This window comes from Malus domestica, chromosome 08, assembly GCF_042453785.1.
Source record: "Malus domestica chromosome 08, GDT2T_hap1".
Classification (NCBI taxonomy): domain Eukaryota; kingdom Viridiplantae; phylum Streptophyta; class Magnoliopsida; order Rosales; family Rosaceae; genus Malus; species Malus domestica.
The window spans coordinates 5,219,771-5,238,573 of NC_091668.1; the positions used below are offsets into that span (position 1 = coordinate 5,219,771).

General features: G+C 38.0%; 3 protein-coding genes across 3 annotated transcripts; 1 reads left to right on the forward strand and 2 right to left on the reverse strand.

The window, feature by feature from the left end:
• Positions 1-2,735: 2,735 nt before the first annotated feature.
• Positions 2,736-5,295, reverse strand: LOC103423997 (ankyrin repeat-containing protein BDA1-like). The gene is made up of 2 exons (XM_008362065.4): positions 4,451-5,295; positions 2,736-3,835 (listed from the first exon to the last, which is right to left on the reverse strand). Exons 1-2 carry the CDS (start codon positions 5,015-5,017, stop codon positions 2,987-2,989), a joined length of 1,416 nt encoding a protein of 471 aa, XP_008360287.4. The 5' UTR covers positions 5,018-5,295; the 3' UTR covers positions 2,736-2,986.
• Positions 5,296-9,199: 3,904 nt separating this feature from the next.
• On the forward strand, positions 9,200-11,204 carry LOC103423979 (uncharacterized). The gene has a single exon (XM_008362050.4). The coding sequence runs from the start codon at positions 9,968-9,970 to the stop codon at positions 11,003-11,005; it is 1,038 nt and encodes a 345-aa protein (XP_008360272.3). The 5' UTR covers positions 9,200-9,967; the 3' UTR covers positions 11,006-11,204.
• Positions 11,205-14,138: 2,934 nt separating this feature from the next.
• On the reverse strand, positions 14,139-18,043 carry LOC103423980 (PHD finger protein ALFIN-LIKE 4-like). Its single transcript, XM_070826678.1, has 5 exons — positions 17,693-18,043; positions 17,553-17,585; positions 15,871-16,099; positions 14,946-15,078; positions 14,139-14,689 (listed from the first exon to the last, which is right to left on the reverse strand). The coding sequence occupies exons 1-5, from the start codon at positions 17,787-17,789 to the stop codon at positions 14,411-14,413; spliced, it is 771 nt and encodes a 256-aa protein (XP_070682779.1). The 5' UTR covers positions 17,790-18,043; the 3' UTR covers positions 14,139-14,410.
• Between the last annotated feature and the right edge of the window lie 760 nt (positions 18,044-18,803).

Genomic DNA, 18,803 nt, shown 5'->3' on the forward strand with positions numbered 1-18,803 from the left:
TACATTTCAATATTTTCTACACCTTCTACATTTGAATATTGTGTACACTTTGAAAGAAAAAAAATGACTTCGTGGAAGCTCACTGAAGATGTTACGTTGTGTGAATGTTGGGTTCACACTACTCATGATCCGATTACGGGTAATGAGATGGATAAGCAAGAAATATGGAGTAAAATTGCGAAAGCGTTTTGCGATGTACATGGAAAAGACGCCAGAACTAGTCAATGTCTTCAAGGTTGTTGGAAAAAACTCAACGCATCCTTTACATGTTGGAAAAACGTCATCTCTCATGCTTCCGGTAATCTAACTCACAGCTTCCATGACACGATGGGAATATGAGGCCCTCTACCTTCTATGGTGATCATCCTCATCCTCCTCCATTGCGAAAGTCTCATCTCCACCTTCACCTTCCTCAAGATTGACCAATTCTTCCTGTTGTGCCAACAACCATTTCTGCTGCTCCTGCAACTGTTTATACACTATCCTTGAAGAAGACATTGTAAGAACTCAAGATTTGAAAACGATGAAGAAGGATTTTGAGCTAAAAAAATCGATTGAGTTTGGTGCGAGGATGGATGTAGGGATATAGGGTTTATATGGACAAAAAAAAGGATGAGGTTCTGGACAATGCCATGTGGCACTACGTGATTGGTTGAAAATCTTATCGAAATCTTGGCTAAATTATTGTAAACAGGAAGTGACACGTGGCGCGTTGGGATTGGTTGAAAATCTTATCAGCAATTTATCCACAAAATAGTACGTTCGAATAATAACACGTGGTGTGACAAGATTGGTTGAAAATCTTGGCTAAATTATTGTAAACAGGAAGTGACATGTGACGTGTCAGGATTGGTTGAAAATCTTAAAAGAAATCTATTCACAAAATAGTACGTTCGGATAATGACACATGGTTTGACGAGATCGGTTAAAAATTCTATTCGAAATAAAACTAATTTTTTATTTATTATTTTATAAAAAAAATTAATAATATTTTAAATGGGCTGGGTGTCAGTGCATTTTGTAGGGATGGAGATCGTTTGTGCCAACGCATTTTTTTTAGGGGTGGAGATGCTTTGGCCTATTACTATTCATTGGGGTCTATTACTATTCACTGAGTGGATAAATGGGTTGGGTGCTGGCACATTTTTTTTAGCGGTGGAATTGCTCTAAGGCCAGGTAGCTCAGCGTCCATATATTATAAGTAAACATGCTAAATATGAAAGAGAATGAGAGAACTTAAACTAATGAGTACACGCCCCTCCAAATGGTACTGCACTCTCAGTATCTAACAGAGAAGAGATGCTTGGTCTCTTACACAAATTGACGGCACCTAGTGCAAATGAACAAGAAGTTTCTCAAATTCTCACCAATTCTTTTGATTTTGATTTATATTTCTATTAAATCATGAAGAATTTGAAGGGAAATATGACATACTTGATGGAAGGAGAGAACATCAAAGAAGAAAATGTATGCTTTGATTTTGATTTTTATCTTTTGAAAATGTGTGTAAAGATAAATTTTTGAATTTGGTTTATGAGGGTAATTTAGGTAGTAAATTTGGGTTTCAAAAATATTGATAGTCTAGTTAAAAATAATATAGGTATAGAAAATAAGCTTGTTGCATGAGTTTAAATACAATTTCCCTAATAGTTTTTAAGCGTTATGTCAAGAATTTTTATTTGATAGATTTTTCTCAATAACACAACTTAAAACTAAATAGTCCTTGTTTGACAAAAAAAAAAAAAAACTAAATAGTCTTTTTCTTTTTTAACAAAAAACTAAAAAGCCTTACTTCCAGAAAACAAAAAAAGTGAGAATTTACAGTTAAAAAAAAAAAAATCTCCGCCGTGAGCACTGTTCAATTTCCTTCTGCTGGATTTCACCCAGATTCATTCGATTTCGCCGACATTCGATTCCTGCGCTGCTGTTATAGTCATGAACGAATTTTTTGAGTATTTGATATACATCTGGGTTTTTTCCTTGCCTTTGAATATTTGATACAGATATAGATTAAGTTTGAAGTTGGTGTACCAAACAAATTTTATGAGTATTGAAGTCAGAAACTATGTTCTTGGAAAAAAATATAAAACTTTTCAGGTCCAATTTTTTAAATAAACAAGCAGGCCCTAAATATTTATTAAAACTCCAAGTGAGGCACATAAAAGAACTCTGTTTCTGTATATTACACCCGGAAGAGGATCCTCTCCTGACCTTAGGATGGGATCTTCCTGACCAGTCCATCTGGACCGTTTAAATTTAATCCAACGGTTCCAAACAAGGGGCTCTCTAAAAATTATAATAATTGCAACCGTTTGATTAAATTTAAACAGCTCAGATGGGCTGATCAGGAGGATCCTCATCCTGAGCTCAGGAGAGGATCCTCTTCCCAAGTCCAAGCGCATTTCTTCACGGAAAAGCCACCAAATCAAATGATACAGACTTTTAAAATTTGATACAACGGTTAAAAATAGAGAAATTAGTAAAAACATTTAAAAGTTATAATAATTTTTTACCGTTAGATCAAATTTCAAGAACTCATATCATTTGATTTAACAGCTTTGAAGAAAGAGATATGAAGATGAGCTCTTTCCTTTCTTCACAAGCTTTGTATTCACTCCTTCGACTCACAAACAATTGAAAGTTTAACGATACTCTTTCAACACTCCTAAAGCAGTCCCAAAGTTTTACAAATCCCAACATGTGCACGTATTTTCCAATAATATACTTAAGACTCGTAACATAACAACTTAGTTGTTTCTTTATATTATAAAATCTGAATTAACAACACCATTTATAACAATAACCCTGTCTCACTCAAAAGGATTTTTCACAAAATTCACACTGGTAATTAAACTACCATTTTTCTTCTAACTTGTTTCCTCAAGTAAAAATGAAACAAAGAACATCCTTAATTTGGAAACAATATATACGCCCCACTGCAACAAGAAGATCAGCAACTCAAAATTCAGCGGTATAATCTTCGTATTCAAATTTCGTCGTTGTCATCGTAGTCTACGTAGAGCGAATCATCAGTTTCTTTCTCCTCCATGTATCCGTGCATTCTAAGAAGCCAGATGATTACCCGAATCAGGTTACCAATGAACACAAGCCCCATCAACCCCAGCCATATCAGCACAGATATTTGAGTCACATAATACAGATAGCTGCCCCGGTTCCTGTCCGGTGTCATGAAGATTAATCCAACAAAATAAGTACCCGATAGTGCCGTTATTGCAATCCACATGATCACCATCTGAAACCACATCCACCTCTTCCGCCTCATAGGCAATCCGCTCACGAGCAGTAGAATTATGCTCAATGATGCAAGGAAAGCAATCGTGTTGAGGATCATGAACTGTCCGTATTGAACTGGCTCTGTAATTGCCATCACTGACTGCCCAGCGTTGTGAGGACGCTCCACAGCGGTGCCATTGGAGTATACCAAGTAGTCATCCTGCCATACACCGCCTGGAGGGGATAATGCAGCTTGAAATGCCACTGTCGCAATTAGGGAAGACACAACCATTAACGAGCTTCGTTTCCTTCCCAACCAATCAATGCCCTTCTTCTTAACTATTTCCTTTACACTCATTTTCTTCGACATTAGGGGTTGCATTGAGATCGAGTTGGATACTCGAACTGAATCCATTTCCGGCTCGAATGCAATAAATCGTGCCCTGTTCGTTCTTGGAGCTGCAGCTTTCTGAAGGGACTGTTTGATTTCCAAGTCTCTTAAATCTCTTGTGCTATGAGTTAAGACGTCCAATGCGGTGAAACCAATCGCATTTTCGGCATTTACATCCATCTTTGTATTAGTCAGCAAATACTTTATAACCTGCACAAAATTCCCACCCTTTCCTTTAGATAAAAAATTCCAATAAAAAGACAACAAGGCTCCCCATTTGCGAGGGTCGGAAGAATGTCTATTGTATGCAACTTTACCCTTGCAAAGAGGCTGCTTTCACGACTCAAACCCGTGGACGAAACCGTGGCCTTCGGTCACAAAAGAGCAACCTTAATCAATAAGGTACTACTATATCGTTCTATCAGTCCAACGACCAAAGAAATTTTATGGAGTTCAAGCGACAAAATGTGGACAACAGTTTCTTTGCACGGTTGTGGTATCTCAATCTAATCACGCACTACAAAGACAACTTTGCATGGATGGATTCGGATGCAACGGTAGCATTCCAATTCAGTCACGCATTGCCAAACACATAACACTACGTTATTAGCTTTAAATACCACCATCGTAGCATACCAGGTACATGTCTCTACAATGTGACCTAGTTGAATGGAATTGAAGCTTTTTCCTCACTATGTAACATTCATAGAATTCTTGAATATTATAAGTTGTCTTGTTTCAGATAAAAGCCTAATTATTCCCACTAATTAACTAATTTTGATTTCAAAAGACTAAACTTTTCCATAAAAATGAAGGAAATATTACCTCTAATTGTTTCTTGGCCACAGCAACATGTAAGACTGTGTTACCATCGCCATCCCTCCAATTCACAAACTCATCATCTCTCCCTATACTTTCCACCAAAACCTTCAACACCTCCAGCCTGTGATGCTTCACACACAAGTGCAACCCACTCTCGCCTTCCTGAGTCAAAACCCGAGTCGCCGCCGGTCTGACTTGGGCCAGCTCGGCCACAACCGCAGCTCGCCCCTTGATCACACCCAGATGCAGGGGAGTGAACCCATCGCGATCCAGCACGAAACCCAGATCTGGGTTGACCCGCACCAGATTTTTCACTATCTCCACCGACCCTTTTGCCGCCGCCAGGTGAAGAGGCGAAGAGCCGCGGGAGTCCAGCTCGGCGGCGAGTTCGGGGTTCCGACTCAGTAACTCTTCGGCGAAAGCAGAGTGGCCCAGAAGCGAGGCTACATGTAAGGGCGTATCGGATAGAGATGGGACTGTCCTATTGAGGATTTGAGGGTCTTCACTGAGTAGTTCGAGAAGGGCGTCGACGGATCCGCGCACGGCGGCTCGATGGAGCTCTTTCTCCATGACTTTCTCTCTGTTTTGCTGCTTCCTCTCTCGAGTCCAGTAAGTTCAGCACCCTCATTTTTTCTTGGACCGGCTTCTCTGCCCTTCACTTGCCGTACATTTTCATCGTCTCTTATTTTGTGCGGTTACGATTAAATCACGTTAACATTCTATATTAATTTTAATAATAAAATAAAAAATATTAACGTAATTTAACTATAACCGCATACGTAGAAGAGTATAAAAACGTATGGAAAGTGGGGGGACAGAGGACCAGATCCTTTTTTTCTCTGTAATGCTTTGCGTGCGAAAGAGAAAACGCATACGGAGACGGAGACGGAGACGACCTGAAGTTGACGGACGCCGTTAGTTTGGTGATGCCCAAAGAGGGGAGGTCAATTTGGTCAATAGCCAGAAAAATGTTACCGTCAAGTTTTTTTCTTATTTAATATATCCACTCACAAAATGTGTGAAAAGGAGGGAGGAAAAGAATGAGAAAGAACGTGAGAATGTGGAGAGTGTGAGACAGGGAGAGAGTTTATTTTTAATTTTAAAAATTAGAAATGTTAAAATCACTTGTAGTGAGATTTAAATATAAAAATATTAAAATTTTATTTTGTGAAATTATATTACAGTCTTAACTTTTTAGTTGTAATATAAGATCAAATAGTTTTTTTACGTTCTTTTAGTTGACAATTTTTTTTTTATTAATATGTAGTTTAAATTTGGCAATATATTCTAAGTAATGTGTCTATTAATTTTTAGATTAATATGTAGGAAAAATTACACATAGAGTATTAATACTTAATTATATATTGAGACAATACATTTTAAACATTTCAATGAAAGACAAAAGTTAATGCATATGTAAAATGACATCATTGACTTTTTCTTTTTAGAGTGCAAGTTACGAAAATATCCTTTATATTAAAATTCAAAATGTGAATTTTTGCTCAGCTTCCACCACTCCTCGAACTAGATCCAAAATGGCAGACCAAGCCCTCGAGAGGCCATCAAATCCCCAAAGAAAAAGATATGGATATTCTTAAATATAGTCCAAATTTGTCTCACTTGGTGGCTAGCTTTATGAAGCAAATATAAACACAAGGTGAATAAGAAGCCGCATTGAAATTGTTGTTGACTGCAACTTCTTTCCAGAAGTATTGTTAATTTCTTCATGCTCGTTCCAAGTTTGAAGTACCATTTGTACAAATAAGAATCCCCTTGGTTACTTGTTTTCAATGTGACTTCCCATTTACATTGCCAAAATTGGTTAAATCCAAGGCTCATAGCGCAGATAAAGCCCCATACACTGCTAATTCAGAGCAAGAAGAAGAAGGGGCTGACTCGAATCAGTACCATATATGCAATTTAATCATTGCTATAGTCACCTTGTCATTATTCGCTACTGATATTGGTCCAGAAGGCAACATTTCAACTGGTATTTTCAAAAGGTAACATTTGAACTGGTAATTTCAAAGGTTTCACTTATTTCTAGATACAAGAAAAGGCACACGAACATTTCGGCTCACGTTTTCACCTTCCTTCTATGTGAAAAAGGAAAATTATGTTAGTATTAGCCGAAGACAGATTGAATTGATTCTGCAAAAATAATTGATGACGAGTTGAACTGATTCTGCAAAAATGGTCGATGACAGGTGAACTAATTATGCAAAAATGGTCGATGACGAGTTGAACTGATTCTGCAAAAGTGGTTGAGGACGAATTGAACTAATTCTGCAAAAATGGTCCTAGTCGGATTAAACTAATTCTGCAAAAATAGTCCTAGTCGGGTTGAACTGATTCTGCAAAAATGGTCGAGGACTAGTTGAACTTTGAATTGATTCTACAAAAATGGTTGACGACGAGTTGAACTGATTATGCAAAAATAGTCAAAAATGGGTTGAACTAATTCTGCAAAAATGGTCGACGACGGATTGAACTGATTCTGAAAAAATGGTCGAACGGGTTGAATTGATTCTGCGAAAATGGTCAAAGACTAGTTGAACTGATTCTGCAAATGGTCGAGGACGGGTTGAACTAATTCTACAAAAATGGTTAAGGACGGGTTGAACTGATTCGGCAAAAATGGTTGATAATGATTGAATTGATTCTGCAAAAATGGTCTAAGAGGGTTGAATTGATTATGAAAAAAATGATCGAGGACGAATTGAATTGATTCTGCAAAAATTAAGAAGAGTTGAATTGATTCTGCAAAAATAGTCGAAGATGGGTTGAGCTTTTAGCACATATTAATTTTATTAGAGTTGTGAGGGCTAAGTTTTATTAACAGCCTAAAACCTTAGGGGTACGGCTGGTATTTTAAAACATTGTTTCCATGTTTTTGGGTTAGGCTTTAGTTGTTTTTATGTTTTTGTCTCTCTTTAACATGTTTAAAAACTAGTAGAGTTCCTTGAAATATAGTAAAAGTTTTTGTCTCTATATATAAAGCTCCCTAATCTGTAATAGGTAATTAATTAAAATCTTTTTTTTTATATCATTTCATTAACCTTTAATTCTCATTCCATTATTATTTGATGGATATTTTTTTGGTTGGTGTGGAATGCTTTTAGGCTATAATCTTGCACAAAACGGATTTATGGTCACAATATGTTTTATAGCTTGATATTGTATTGTTGTTGAAAAATGATAAGGAGATTCTATTAAAGTTGGACTTCTTCAAGAACTCTCTGCCACTCCATGTTTTTGGCACAATTCCTGTGTGTGCCAACATTATAAAATATTGTGCCAAAAAAATGAGGTGGGAGATAGTCCATGGAGAGTCTCACTTTTAAGTAGGGCTAGTCTGGTATGGGATACCGAACCGAAAATGGCATACCAAATTCCGAACCGAAAATTTTCGAGAATCCGACGACCGATCCCTAGCCGAATTTCAGGATTCCCGAAATGTTTTCTGTATTTCAGGATTTCCCGAAAGTGAACATGCATCAAAATCCAAATCATCTAGATTGAAATTGAAATCATCTGAACCTACATTAAAAACCCAAATTGAAATCATAGAGATTGACAGTGAATCGGTGGTCGAGAGAGAGAGACAAAGTGAATAGATAGTCAGACGGACCCGCGTCCTTCTCCTGACCCGAGCCCCCAATTCGAAACCCTAAGCCCTAATTTGAAACCTTAAGCCCTAATTCGAAACCCTAACCTTAATTCGAAAACCCACACACACAAAGACTGGAAAGAATCGGTGATGAGGGATGAAGCTATGAGGTGTGGTGGTGGTCGGAGTGGAGAGAGTTCGTCGAAGTCAGATTGTGAGAGGGTAGGTGGCTGCTGAGCTTCGAATTCGAGAAGGATAATCAAAGAGACAGAGAGAGTCTAAGATTGAGTGAACTTAAGGCTTGAAGGTCTGAGTCTTTCAAACGAAGCCAAACTCTTAGTGAGGATCGACGATGTTATCACCTGAGCTGCTGCCATTCCTACAAAGTGTTTTTCAGTGAGGGATGATGAGTTGAGAAAGAGATCAAGGAGGTCAGTCGAGAGAGAAAGGTGAGTCACTTGTGTGATGTGGCTGGATTCGAATATGGCAAATAAGGAGGAAGAGAGAGATCGAGAAAAATCGGCAATGAGATAGCAGGGTGAGGTTAGGTCGAGAGAGAGTGATTGAGTGAGGGTTTTATTTGGATTCAATGGTTGAGATTAATCTCAACTAAATCTGATGGCTGTTACAATTCCAAAAATATATTTAAAATTAAATAATATATATATATTTGGTTCGGTTTGAGATTACCAAACTAATGAAAATGTGAGATCGATTCTCATACCAAAATTTCGGGATCAGTTCAGGATTGGGTACCAAAATTTTCGGGATTTTTCGATATTTTTTTCCACCTCTACTTTTAAGAGAGTCTCCTTAGCAGTTATCTTGTACTGTGAGATCATGAAACTTAAATGACAGTAAATTTGTTTTATACAAGTTGCTCTCTAATACTAGACGAAAACTCCAAGCCTACCATTGATACACGAAAAAAAACTCAATGTGTGACCAACTGACTGTAACATCGTGACCACCACAAGCCCAACATATATTTTATACAAGTTGCTCTCTAATACAAGACGAAAACTCCAAACCTACCATTGATACACGAAAAAGAACTCAACGTGCGGCCAACAGACTGTAGTATCGTGACCACCACAAGACCAACATATATCAGTCCACAATCCCAAAGTTGAACCCATAATTGCATATAGATCACAGTCAATCAGATCCAACCTTAAGCCGATTAATACATTGGAAAGACCTCGAGGTGATAACTGACACGTGTCCGCTTTCACGATCCGAAAAACCCTCGCTACACTCCATAAATCTTGTCCTCCCTTCTCTTTCACACTCTCTCTCTCCTCAATCCTTTCGCTCAATCCACTTCGCTTTCTGTGTTTACTCATCACTCTCTCTCTAGATATTTGCAGCTGGGATTCCATCAATCTCCACCGTCGATTTTGCAGAGATGGAGTTCTGAAGACGATGATGATGAGCCCTCATGATCTTCTTCCTCTGCTGGTAAGAACCATCAATACTGATTGGGGTTTTCACATGAAGAAATGTTCGACTCATTTATGGCGATCCACATGCGTTCCCTAATCTGGTTGCGCAAGAGGAAAAAGAACCCTAAAAATCCTACAAAACCCACATCCCAATTAATCTCCTAGCTCTCAAATCACACCTTAAAAGTTCTTATTTTTCTTAGTAACAGTTCATTTCTTAGTAATCGTTCGTTTTGTAAAGTTCCCAGATTGTATTTTTACTTCATTTCAAAATCTAAATTACTCTTTTTGCTCTGCTGATTATTATCGGGTTTGAGTGTTTGCTGAGCTCGGCTTAGTGAAGTAGCTAGTAGTGCTCGAAAATTTGATGAAATCTTTAGGTGGTTGGGAGGATTTGGAAAATATTTAGGTGGGGAAGAGTGGTTTGTATTCTGGATCTTGAATCGGGTTTTAAAGGTGGCGAAGATGAGCTTGAGCGCGGCCGAGGACGATTCGGCTTCGGAAATTCACATCCCGGCTGATATAGATTGGCATATGCTTGACAAGTCCAAGTTTTTCTTTCTGGGTGCTGCTTTGTTTTCTGGTGTTTCAGGTGCTTTGTATCCAATTATAGTGTTAAAAACCCGCCAACAAGTTTCACCCACTCAGATTTCTTGCTTGAAGATGTCTTGTGCAATCATGCGCCACGAAGGTCCTAAAGGGTTTTACAGAGGTTTTGGGACCTCTCTGACGGGAACAATTCCGGCTCGAGCGCTTTACATGGCGGCGCTTGAAGTCACCAAGAGCAATGTTGGAACTGTGACGGTTAGATTAGGATTTTCGGATACTACAGCAATGGCGATAGCGAATGCTGCTGCGGGGTTGAGCTCAGCCATGGCGGCCCAATTAGTTTGGACCCCGGTCGATGTTGTGAGCCAGAGACTCATGGTTCAGGGCTGCACCAGTAGTACCAAACACATCCTCCCCAATGTGAGTTCTTATAAGTATAGAAATGGCCTTGATGCTTTTACGAAAATTGTTCATGCCGATGGATTGAGAGGATTGTACAGGGGATTTGGGATTTCGTCACTGACTTATGCGCCTTCAAATGCGGTTTGGTGGACTTCTTACTCTGTTGCACACAGACTCATTTGGAGTAGTTTTGGTGGCTATATGTGTAAGAAAGATGAGAGTGGCTCAGGCAATGGGTCTAATTTACGCCCCGATTGCAAGGCAATGCTGGCAGTGCAGGCGTTGAGTGCAGGCATGGCAAGTGGGGTTTCTGCTCTGATTACCATGCCGCTGGATACTGTCAAGACGCGGTTGCAAGTTCTGGATGCGGAAGAAAACGGTCATAGAAGACCGCTGACAATGATGCAGACGGTGAGAAATCTGGTGAGGGAAGGAGGGTTTGCTGCTTGTTACAGAGGGCTAGGGCCTAGGTGGGCTTCAATGGCAATGTCTTCCACAACCATGGTTACTACCTATGAGTTTCTCAAAAGAATGTCTGCCAAGAATCAATAGAGCTGCGCAGAAAGAAGTGGTTTTTATTTCCATGCACATTTCAAATCCTTCTTGCCTGGATTTGGCTATAACGGCATGCCTATTGCCATATTGATCATGTAAATTTGTACATAGTCTAGTAGTTTTCTTTCATTTGATTTGCCCCTTTGTGCAAGAATTTCCGTTCCGTTTTGATGGAATGACATTAGTAGATTGGTAACACCGTGTGTCAGATCGTTTGCTCGAATTTAATGAAGATGATGAACAAGTGAACGGGAAAGAATTGGAGTTTTTATTTATGATTAAGCTAAGTTTTGGATTGTACGCTTGCAATTATCTATTGGGATCTCTTTGTCATGTTGCTCGAATGAATATGTTGATGTAAGAAACTTTTGAAACTACTTTTTTTTTTCCTATTTTTTATTATTAAGGAGAAGGATTCTAGAGGTCGCACTTGGTGCGATGGCAAGTGCCTTCGCCCATGAGCGGTAGGTCTCTGGTTCGAGACTTAGGAGCAGCCTCTCCATAAATGGGGGTAAGGTTAGCCGACATTCACCTCTCCCAGACCCTGCGTAAAGCGGGAGCCTTGTGCACTGGGTACGACCTTTAAGGAGAAGGATTCTAAGCTTTTACAATACTTCAGGCGAGGGAAGGGAGGAGTTTCAAACTCTAAATACATAGATGGAAAGCCAACCGCCTATCTATTAAGATATTAGACCTTATACTTTGAAACCGCCTTAATATTGTGGGAAGCCCACCATCCAGAAATAACAAATGTTAGTCAGAAACCTAGTGCACAACTTGATGAGTGGAGTTGGGTGGGTGGTTTGGCTCTGGCCCCTCTTAAGTTAAAGGCAAGTTTGTTTCATTTGGCCTCCTCTCTACATTCATGAATGTTCCCAATTATTAACCTTTAATAAACTATCTTGAAAGCCCTAGAATTGGCATGCATCTTTTTAAAGGCTACATTGAATACTTTAGCCGCTATTAGTTAGGAAATTTTCAGTATGTCACACTGTCAATTGGTTGAGCGTACTTAATAAATAAATGAATTTTAGGCACGACGAAAATTTCATCACGTCACGTGATGAGCGGTTATGAGTGGTTGGGATTCGATTTGATTGTCACATTGCCAATTGGCAAAGCTTTCTTGATGCCACATGGATTTTTTGCTCAACAGACGCTCCGTTTACATTACGTGACAAGTGATTTGAATATAAGAGGATACGTATCCTTTCGTTTAATGTCTCGTCTAATTGGCCAAGCATGTTTAATGAATATGTGGACTTCATTTCAAACTCAACAATCGCTTTATCAAGTCGCGCAATGAATAATTTAGAGACACCATGATACATTGAATACAAGAAGATATAATCTCATCCCGTTTGTGGAATTTTTTTTCAGGTCGACGGGTTGAGGACCCACTCTAACAACACCGATACTGTCCTCACTTAACACCGATACTGTCCTCACTTAACCACATGCACAATCCTCAGGTGTGGGGTTTTATCACAAAATGTCTAGCAATGGGGACCCACCCAATCACGTGGCAACTCTAACAAGACTGATACTGTCCCCACTTAACCACCTGCACAATCCTCAGGTGTGGGGTTTTATCACAAAATGCTTCGATGTTGTTAGAGTAAGGTATTTCTATTTAAAATGCTTTCTTTCTTCCCTCCTGACCAATGTGGGACACTGGGGTTCCAACACCGTTGACATAATATATTCTCTCCTAACAATGAACAATGTGCATCTGAACTAGACGTGATGTCAAATTTTCACCAGTAAATTGAACAACTATACATGTTGAAGTTGAACAAAACAAGAGGAGGAGGTGGCAGTTGGCATGGTCGGCGGGCTGCTGAAGAATCTGATCAAACACTCGAGAGGTGAAACGTCCATCAAACACACCATATGCGTGCGGAAGGACCTTTTTGTATTTCAATGGGACCCAGACTCCAATACCAGGGGCTAATCCGGTGCGATGCAAATAACTGTGGACCATCAGATCTTGGACATTTTCTTCAATCTCTATGGACCATCAATCCAAAGACGCCACTGAAAACATTGGGTCTCACGAGCTTTGTCCTCAGTTTCTCTTTCTTTTTCCCCATATTTTTCAGTGTGATCGGCACACGCGTTGGTAAATCACGTGTCATTATAAAAATTGTAGAATTTGTGTGTCAAAAAGTTAATAACTTAAAAAATAAAATTTTCTACCATTTACATAAAAACACGAGATGTACCATTCGTGTTCCCGTTACACTTAAAAATTTATCCTCTCTCACAGCTTATTGCCTTATCCTCAATGTGACATTGTCTGAACCTCCCTGAAATGTCCGTTGAAATGACTTGTATAGCACAGGTATAACGATATTGTGGCTCTTTGAGTTGGTTGCCACGGTTCAATGAAAATGATAAACAATTGCTAAAAGGGTCAAAACATAAAAGGAATCTTTAGAAATATCATAAGGCATTTTGTGCATATTTATCTGATATGATGAAAATATTGACGAAATCTGTTGAATTTAGCCGAAATCTAAGAGTTTATCCAATATGACTTCACCCAGTTTTCATATTTTTCTTGATTTTTCCGATATCAACAGTATCCAAAAAATTTCAAACACTACTAATATTACATTATTGGCTCGACATACTACAATTAGAGTGTACACGTTTCATATGAATAGCTCGCGTTTTATGTCATATAAATACATGACACACGAACACAGTCTGAACCGTTAACGAACATTGTTACACCATTTTGAAATCAAACACCAAAGACATGGAGGCCATCAACAAAAAAAGACCAAGTATTTAGCACACACGCTTTACTGTGTTTGAAACCAAACACTATTTTGGGCTTGGGCGGGGCCAATTCATTAGCTATACCGAGACTGGACCTTAGGGCCCGATTCAAAAAAGGGCTTCTAATAGAAGTGCTTTGATTGATCCTCACAAATTTTCACCCGAAAATCCTAGAGGGGGATCATCTTCCATTTCAAAGCACAAGGGGAATGTAGCAAAAATACACCTTCAAAATTTTCAGGATGAAATTTTTACACCCCTCACCGAAACGTTTGACACCTCCCGAGATCGAAGTTCAAAGACAAACAAGACAGAAGATGCTATAAGGTTGATGAAAATCCAATTGTGAAATAGAGACTATAATTTTATAAACACTGAGCTACATTCACGCAGATAAATGACAAGTTCCACACTCACAGGGGGGAAATCGTTTCCGACCTGAACATAAATACCCTAATTTAATTGAAATAGACAGCAGACTTGCAAACTACGCAACAAGTCAAGATCCAAGATAAAATTTCCTAGAGTTACAAGCTTTGAGACCGAGAGAAAACCTGACCTAGACAATTAGCAGTCAACCACGAGAATACGCAAGTCACCTCCTCAGAAAAACCATCAATGTTTGGCTCTCTTGTTGCTGCAAGATGGGCATTTGTACTGCTTGATATGCTCGGCTCTTGCTGGGGTGATCTTGACACACTTACCGTGGAACCACTTCTCGCAAATGTCACAGCAAATCCAAAATTCATCAGATGCGTAGTTTTCTCCACAAGCCCCACACAGTGTCTCGCCGTGCTCATCCTCGTCTTCATCTTCCAAACCTTCTTCCTCGTTCTCCTCCGCGTCCTTTGACTGCAATGCCTTTGAATACCTGGGTTGAGGCTCAGAACCTCGCTGCATTTGCCAACCGAATATGAATAAGATACAATCTGGCCAGGTTGTTCAGAAACCTAAAACTAATGATTCATCTTCTTGTCTGATGTTGGAATGACATCACAAGATTCACAGAAATTTCAGAGTTGTTATTTTCCGTTAAAAATATTTTATGAATATAGCAAAGTTTCCTCACGGGCACATCTATACTTTAAAAAAATAGAAGTAGAAACATCAAACAAGTAATTCAGAAACTGGCAATCAATTTTTTCCAGACCTTAGAGTTTGACTTAGATCTGTTGCTGCCATGATTTGAATTTGATGACTTCTCCTTCACTTGTTTCTTGGCTGTCCCTGTCACAACCTCGAATATTGTTGGAAGTTCATTTATCATATTAAAAAGGCGTTTCCTGCAATGTAGATACCAACATCATATTGGTAAGTGAATTCAAGATCAATAATACGGAGGTGTTGCAACACGAAACCAGAAGAGGTCACAAGAAAATGAGATTTGGATTGTAGTTAGCACTGCAAGCCGCCAAATGAAGGCAATGCTGGATAAGTACAATATCAGTACGGAAATTCACAGAAATAGATAGGCCACATTACAGTTTTTGGCGATGCTCTTTATTTAATTTTCATTTGCAAACAGAACTAACTTTACAGAAATAGGCCACATTACTTCCTTGTACATCAGAAATTTAAATAAAAGACTCCAAAAACTGCAACCGAAAAAAAGAATCCAAAATCCAAACACCTTCAACTACATTCCTAATAAAGATGTCAGAAGAAAGTAACACAACTATAGCACGATCACCTTCTAAATCTTCCAAAAAAGAACATAATCAATCATTTAAAACAGCTGTGAACAGTCGTAAAGCAAGTAGACTACAAAGCATCAACTTTACTATAGCTCAATCGTGAACAGAGGAATTACACAGCAAACATACAAGGTGCGTGTGCATAGACATTGGAACATAAAAAGTTTAAAAACACACAACGACAGGAAACTATAACATCAGGACGATGATTATGCCCTGACTTGACTTCATGGGAATAAAGAAAGCATTTTGCATGCCATATGCAGAACTGTTGGCCTGACCTAAAATTAAGTGATAACGTCAACTTGAACCCACAATTTGAATCCATTGAATCATACAGAATCAAACCACGCATTTATCATATGGTACAAAGAAGAATACCTATCAGCCTTATCAAATCCAAACCTCGCACCGAAATAAAATGCCACTGCAAGCAACCATGCGTCACTATGGACAGCAACCAAGGATAACCAATCCTTTTCTTGCATCCCATCTCTCGCAAAGTTGATACCAAGTGCTGGCTCTGGAAGCTCTGGAGGAACTTCCTCCGCAGGCAAATTAACTTCCCACTGCTCACTTGGGAATCCATAAAGGCAAAGATTTTCCTTCTCTGTCATGAAAGATGTTTAAGGTAACGTTACATGCTCTCCGAAAACTAAGGAAGCAATCAAGGTATGAGATAGAAACACGCTTAGAATTAACCATTACAACAGCTTTAAACAGCTGCATTCTCATTTTTCATCAAAATGTATAACACAAGGATAATCAAAATTTCACTTTTTTTAACAAAAGAACCCAAACCACAGCTGATCGCCTTGAAAAACATTTATTTATGTCTTTGAGGTGGTAATAAAAAAACTTCCTTCAATAACCGATCAAACCGCAACAATTCAATTCAACTTTCAAAACTTTAATCAGACATGAAAACACAACTAAACTCATTACTCTAACAATTAAACTCATTACTCTTTGCAAAATATGGTTAAGGTTGAATACGATAGAGTGGGAGCCTTGTTGGCCTAGGGTCACCCTTTAACTCTAATAATTTTCGACAAAGAATATATACTTTCTAAGTTTGTATACACTCAACTGATAGTGCATTATTGAAAACTAATAATAATAAAATTTCTTCACATATATTCCAAGATAGTAAATAATTAATTTACCACTAAAAAACAAGTTGAAAATGGATTATTTATATGATTATTTTCATGAATTACTCAAAAAGCGTATATCAGGGCGCGCCTTGATGCAACGAAAAGGTTGCTACCTAAAAATTACGGGTACAAGCCGTAAAAACAACCTGTTTTGGCATTGATGCGCACGATAGATGTTCCGACTCTCACAAAGCGGAGAGCCTTGACTTAGGTCGCCCTCTACTAAAAAAGCATATATATTTCACACACGTGTCTTAAATACCAGGAATTATTAAAACCAGAAAACCCTAACTCAGTTATTTCGAAAAAACACATTCTGTCATACAACCATGGTCTAAAATATCTATAATATCTCGATATTTCCATCAAAATTTCGTGTTTTTGGATTACCGATATTTTTTTGAACTATTGATATCGTCGATATTTTAGACCTTGCTAAATCACTCATGTATTTTACCATGCAATGTATAAAGTGTAAAATATTGTTCTAATTCATTATATATAAATGATTATGGTGTGTTTAAACTTCTTTCATTAATTACTACATATTTGTTTGTCAGCTCGCTATATAATCAACTTAAATCAGTTATATCTATCATGCAAATCATTTCCTTCCAAATTTTTGTGATAAACTAATAGATAATTGACTAAATAAACATCCTGCAAAGTTTCAATAAAAATTTCCAGGTTTTTCTTACAATTTCCGTGATTTTTATTCAATTTTTATCGATATCGATAATATCTCGATATTTCCATCGAAATTTCTGTTTTTTTAGACTACCGATATTTACGATATCATCACGATACCATCGATATTTAATACCTTGCATACAACCAAATACCGCCTGCACTAAATCAAACAATTAAAAAAAATAAACAGAAATAAAATTAAGGAAAAACGCTGACCAGGGTCGCACTGCTGAAAAAAGTCTTCTACCTCTGCAACCACCAAAAAAAAGGAAGAAAATTTAATCCTTCATCGAATTTCCATAGCTTTTGGAGTAATAGCGGAAAGTTGACGAAGAAAATTGGAGCGAAAAAGTTACCGGTGGTGAGAGCTTTAATCATGCCGGCCCTCCGCCCTTTGAAGTCTCTGAAGACCTCCTCCACCGTGCGCGGGTTGTACGGAGCACCGCCGTCCATGTGTTCACAATTGCGGAGAGAGAGAGAGAGAGAGAGAGAGAGAGTAAGTGGGAAAAAATGGGAGGGAAAGGTTGGGAAATATTTGACCTCTTACTCTGAGAGTTTGGGAAGAGAGAGAGAGAGAGTGGGCGTGTAGAGAGAGACAGAGAGAGATGGGGCGGATTTGAATCGGGACGAAACGGATTAATAAAGGGGATTTGATAAATGGGAAGAGTCCGTGAGGCTGACAATAACTGATCGGCTCAAATTATTTTGAAAAAATAAAATAAAAAAACCCCAGCGCGATTTATTAGTCTTTCGAATCAAGATCTTTGCCACGCTGGCATTGGTCGATTACTGTTGGTATGACCATGATTGGGATGGTTGTGGGTCCCCCACAGACAACAACTTGACGTGGCTTTAAAGATTTCAACAAATTCTTGGTGAATGAATCGAGAAACTTACGTAAAACAAATTTACAGTCCCGTAATGTTTTAATTCGTTAATATGTCTTTAATATGTCAGCGATATTTAATTTAGATCAATATCAACTGAAATTTAATTTTTGAGTAATGTTATTCATACGATGTATTTTAATCACATTTTCATTCCATTTTAGATGTCATTTGATGAGGACAGTCACATCATTTGAAAAATTTGCAAAACCCAAGGAAATGAATGAGAAAGACTCCTCGTATACCACAATCATGATTTAATTAACTAGTTTTTTTAATTATTATTTTATTAAATAATGAACTAAATTAAAAATCTGATTAATTCAAATGATATGGCTATCCACATCAAATGCCACCTAAGGTGGTATGAAAATGTGATACAAAAACATGGTATGAATAACATTACTCTTAATTTTTTATTATTTAAAAAAAATTAACGAAAAATCATATTTTTAAATTAAAAAAATCAATTATGATACTATTTACTTAACCCTTTATTTTATCATTATCATTAGACTCAAAGTTTTTAAACTTTTTTCATTAGTTTTCCATTATTTTAAAGGAACTTTAATGAAAAGCT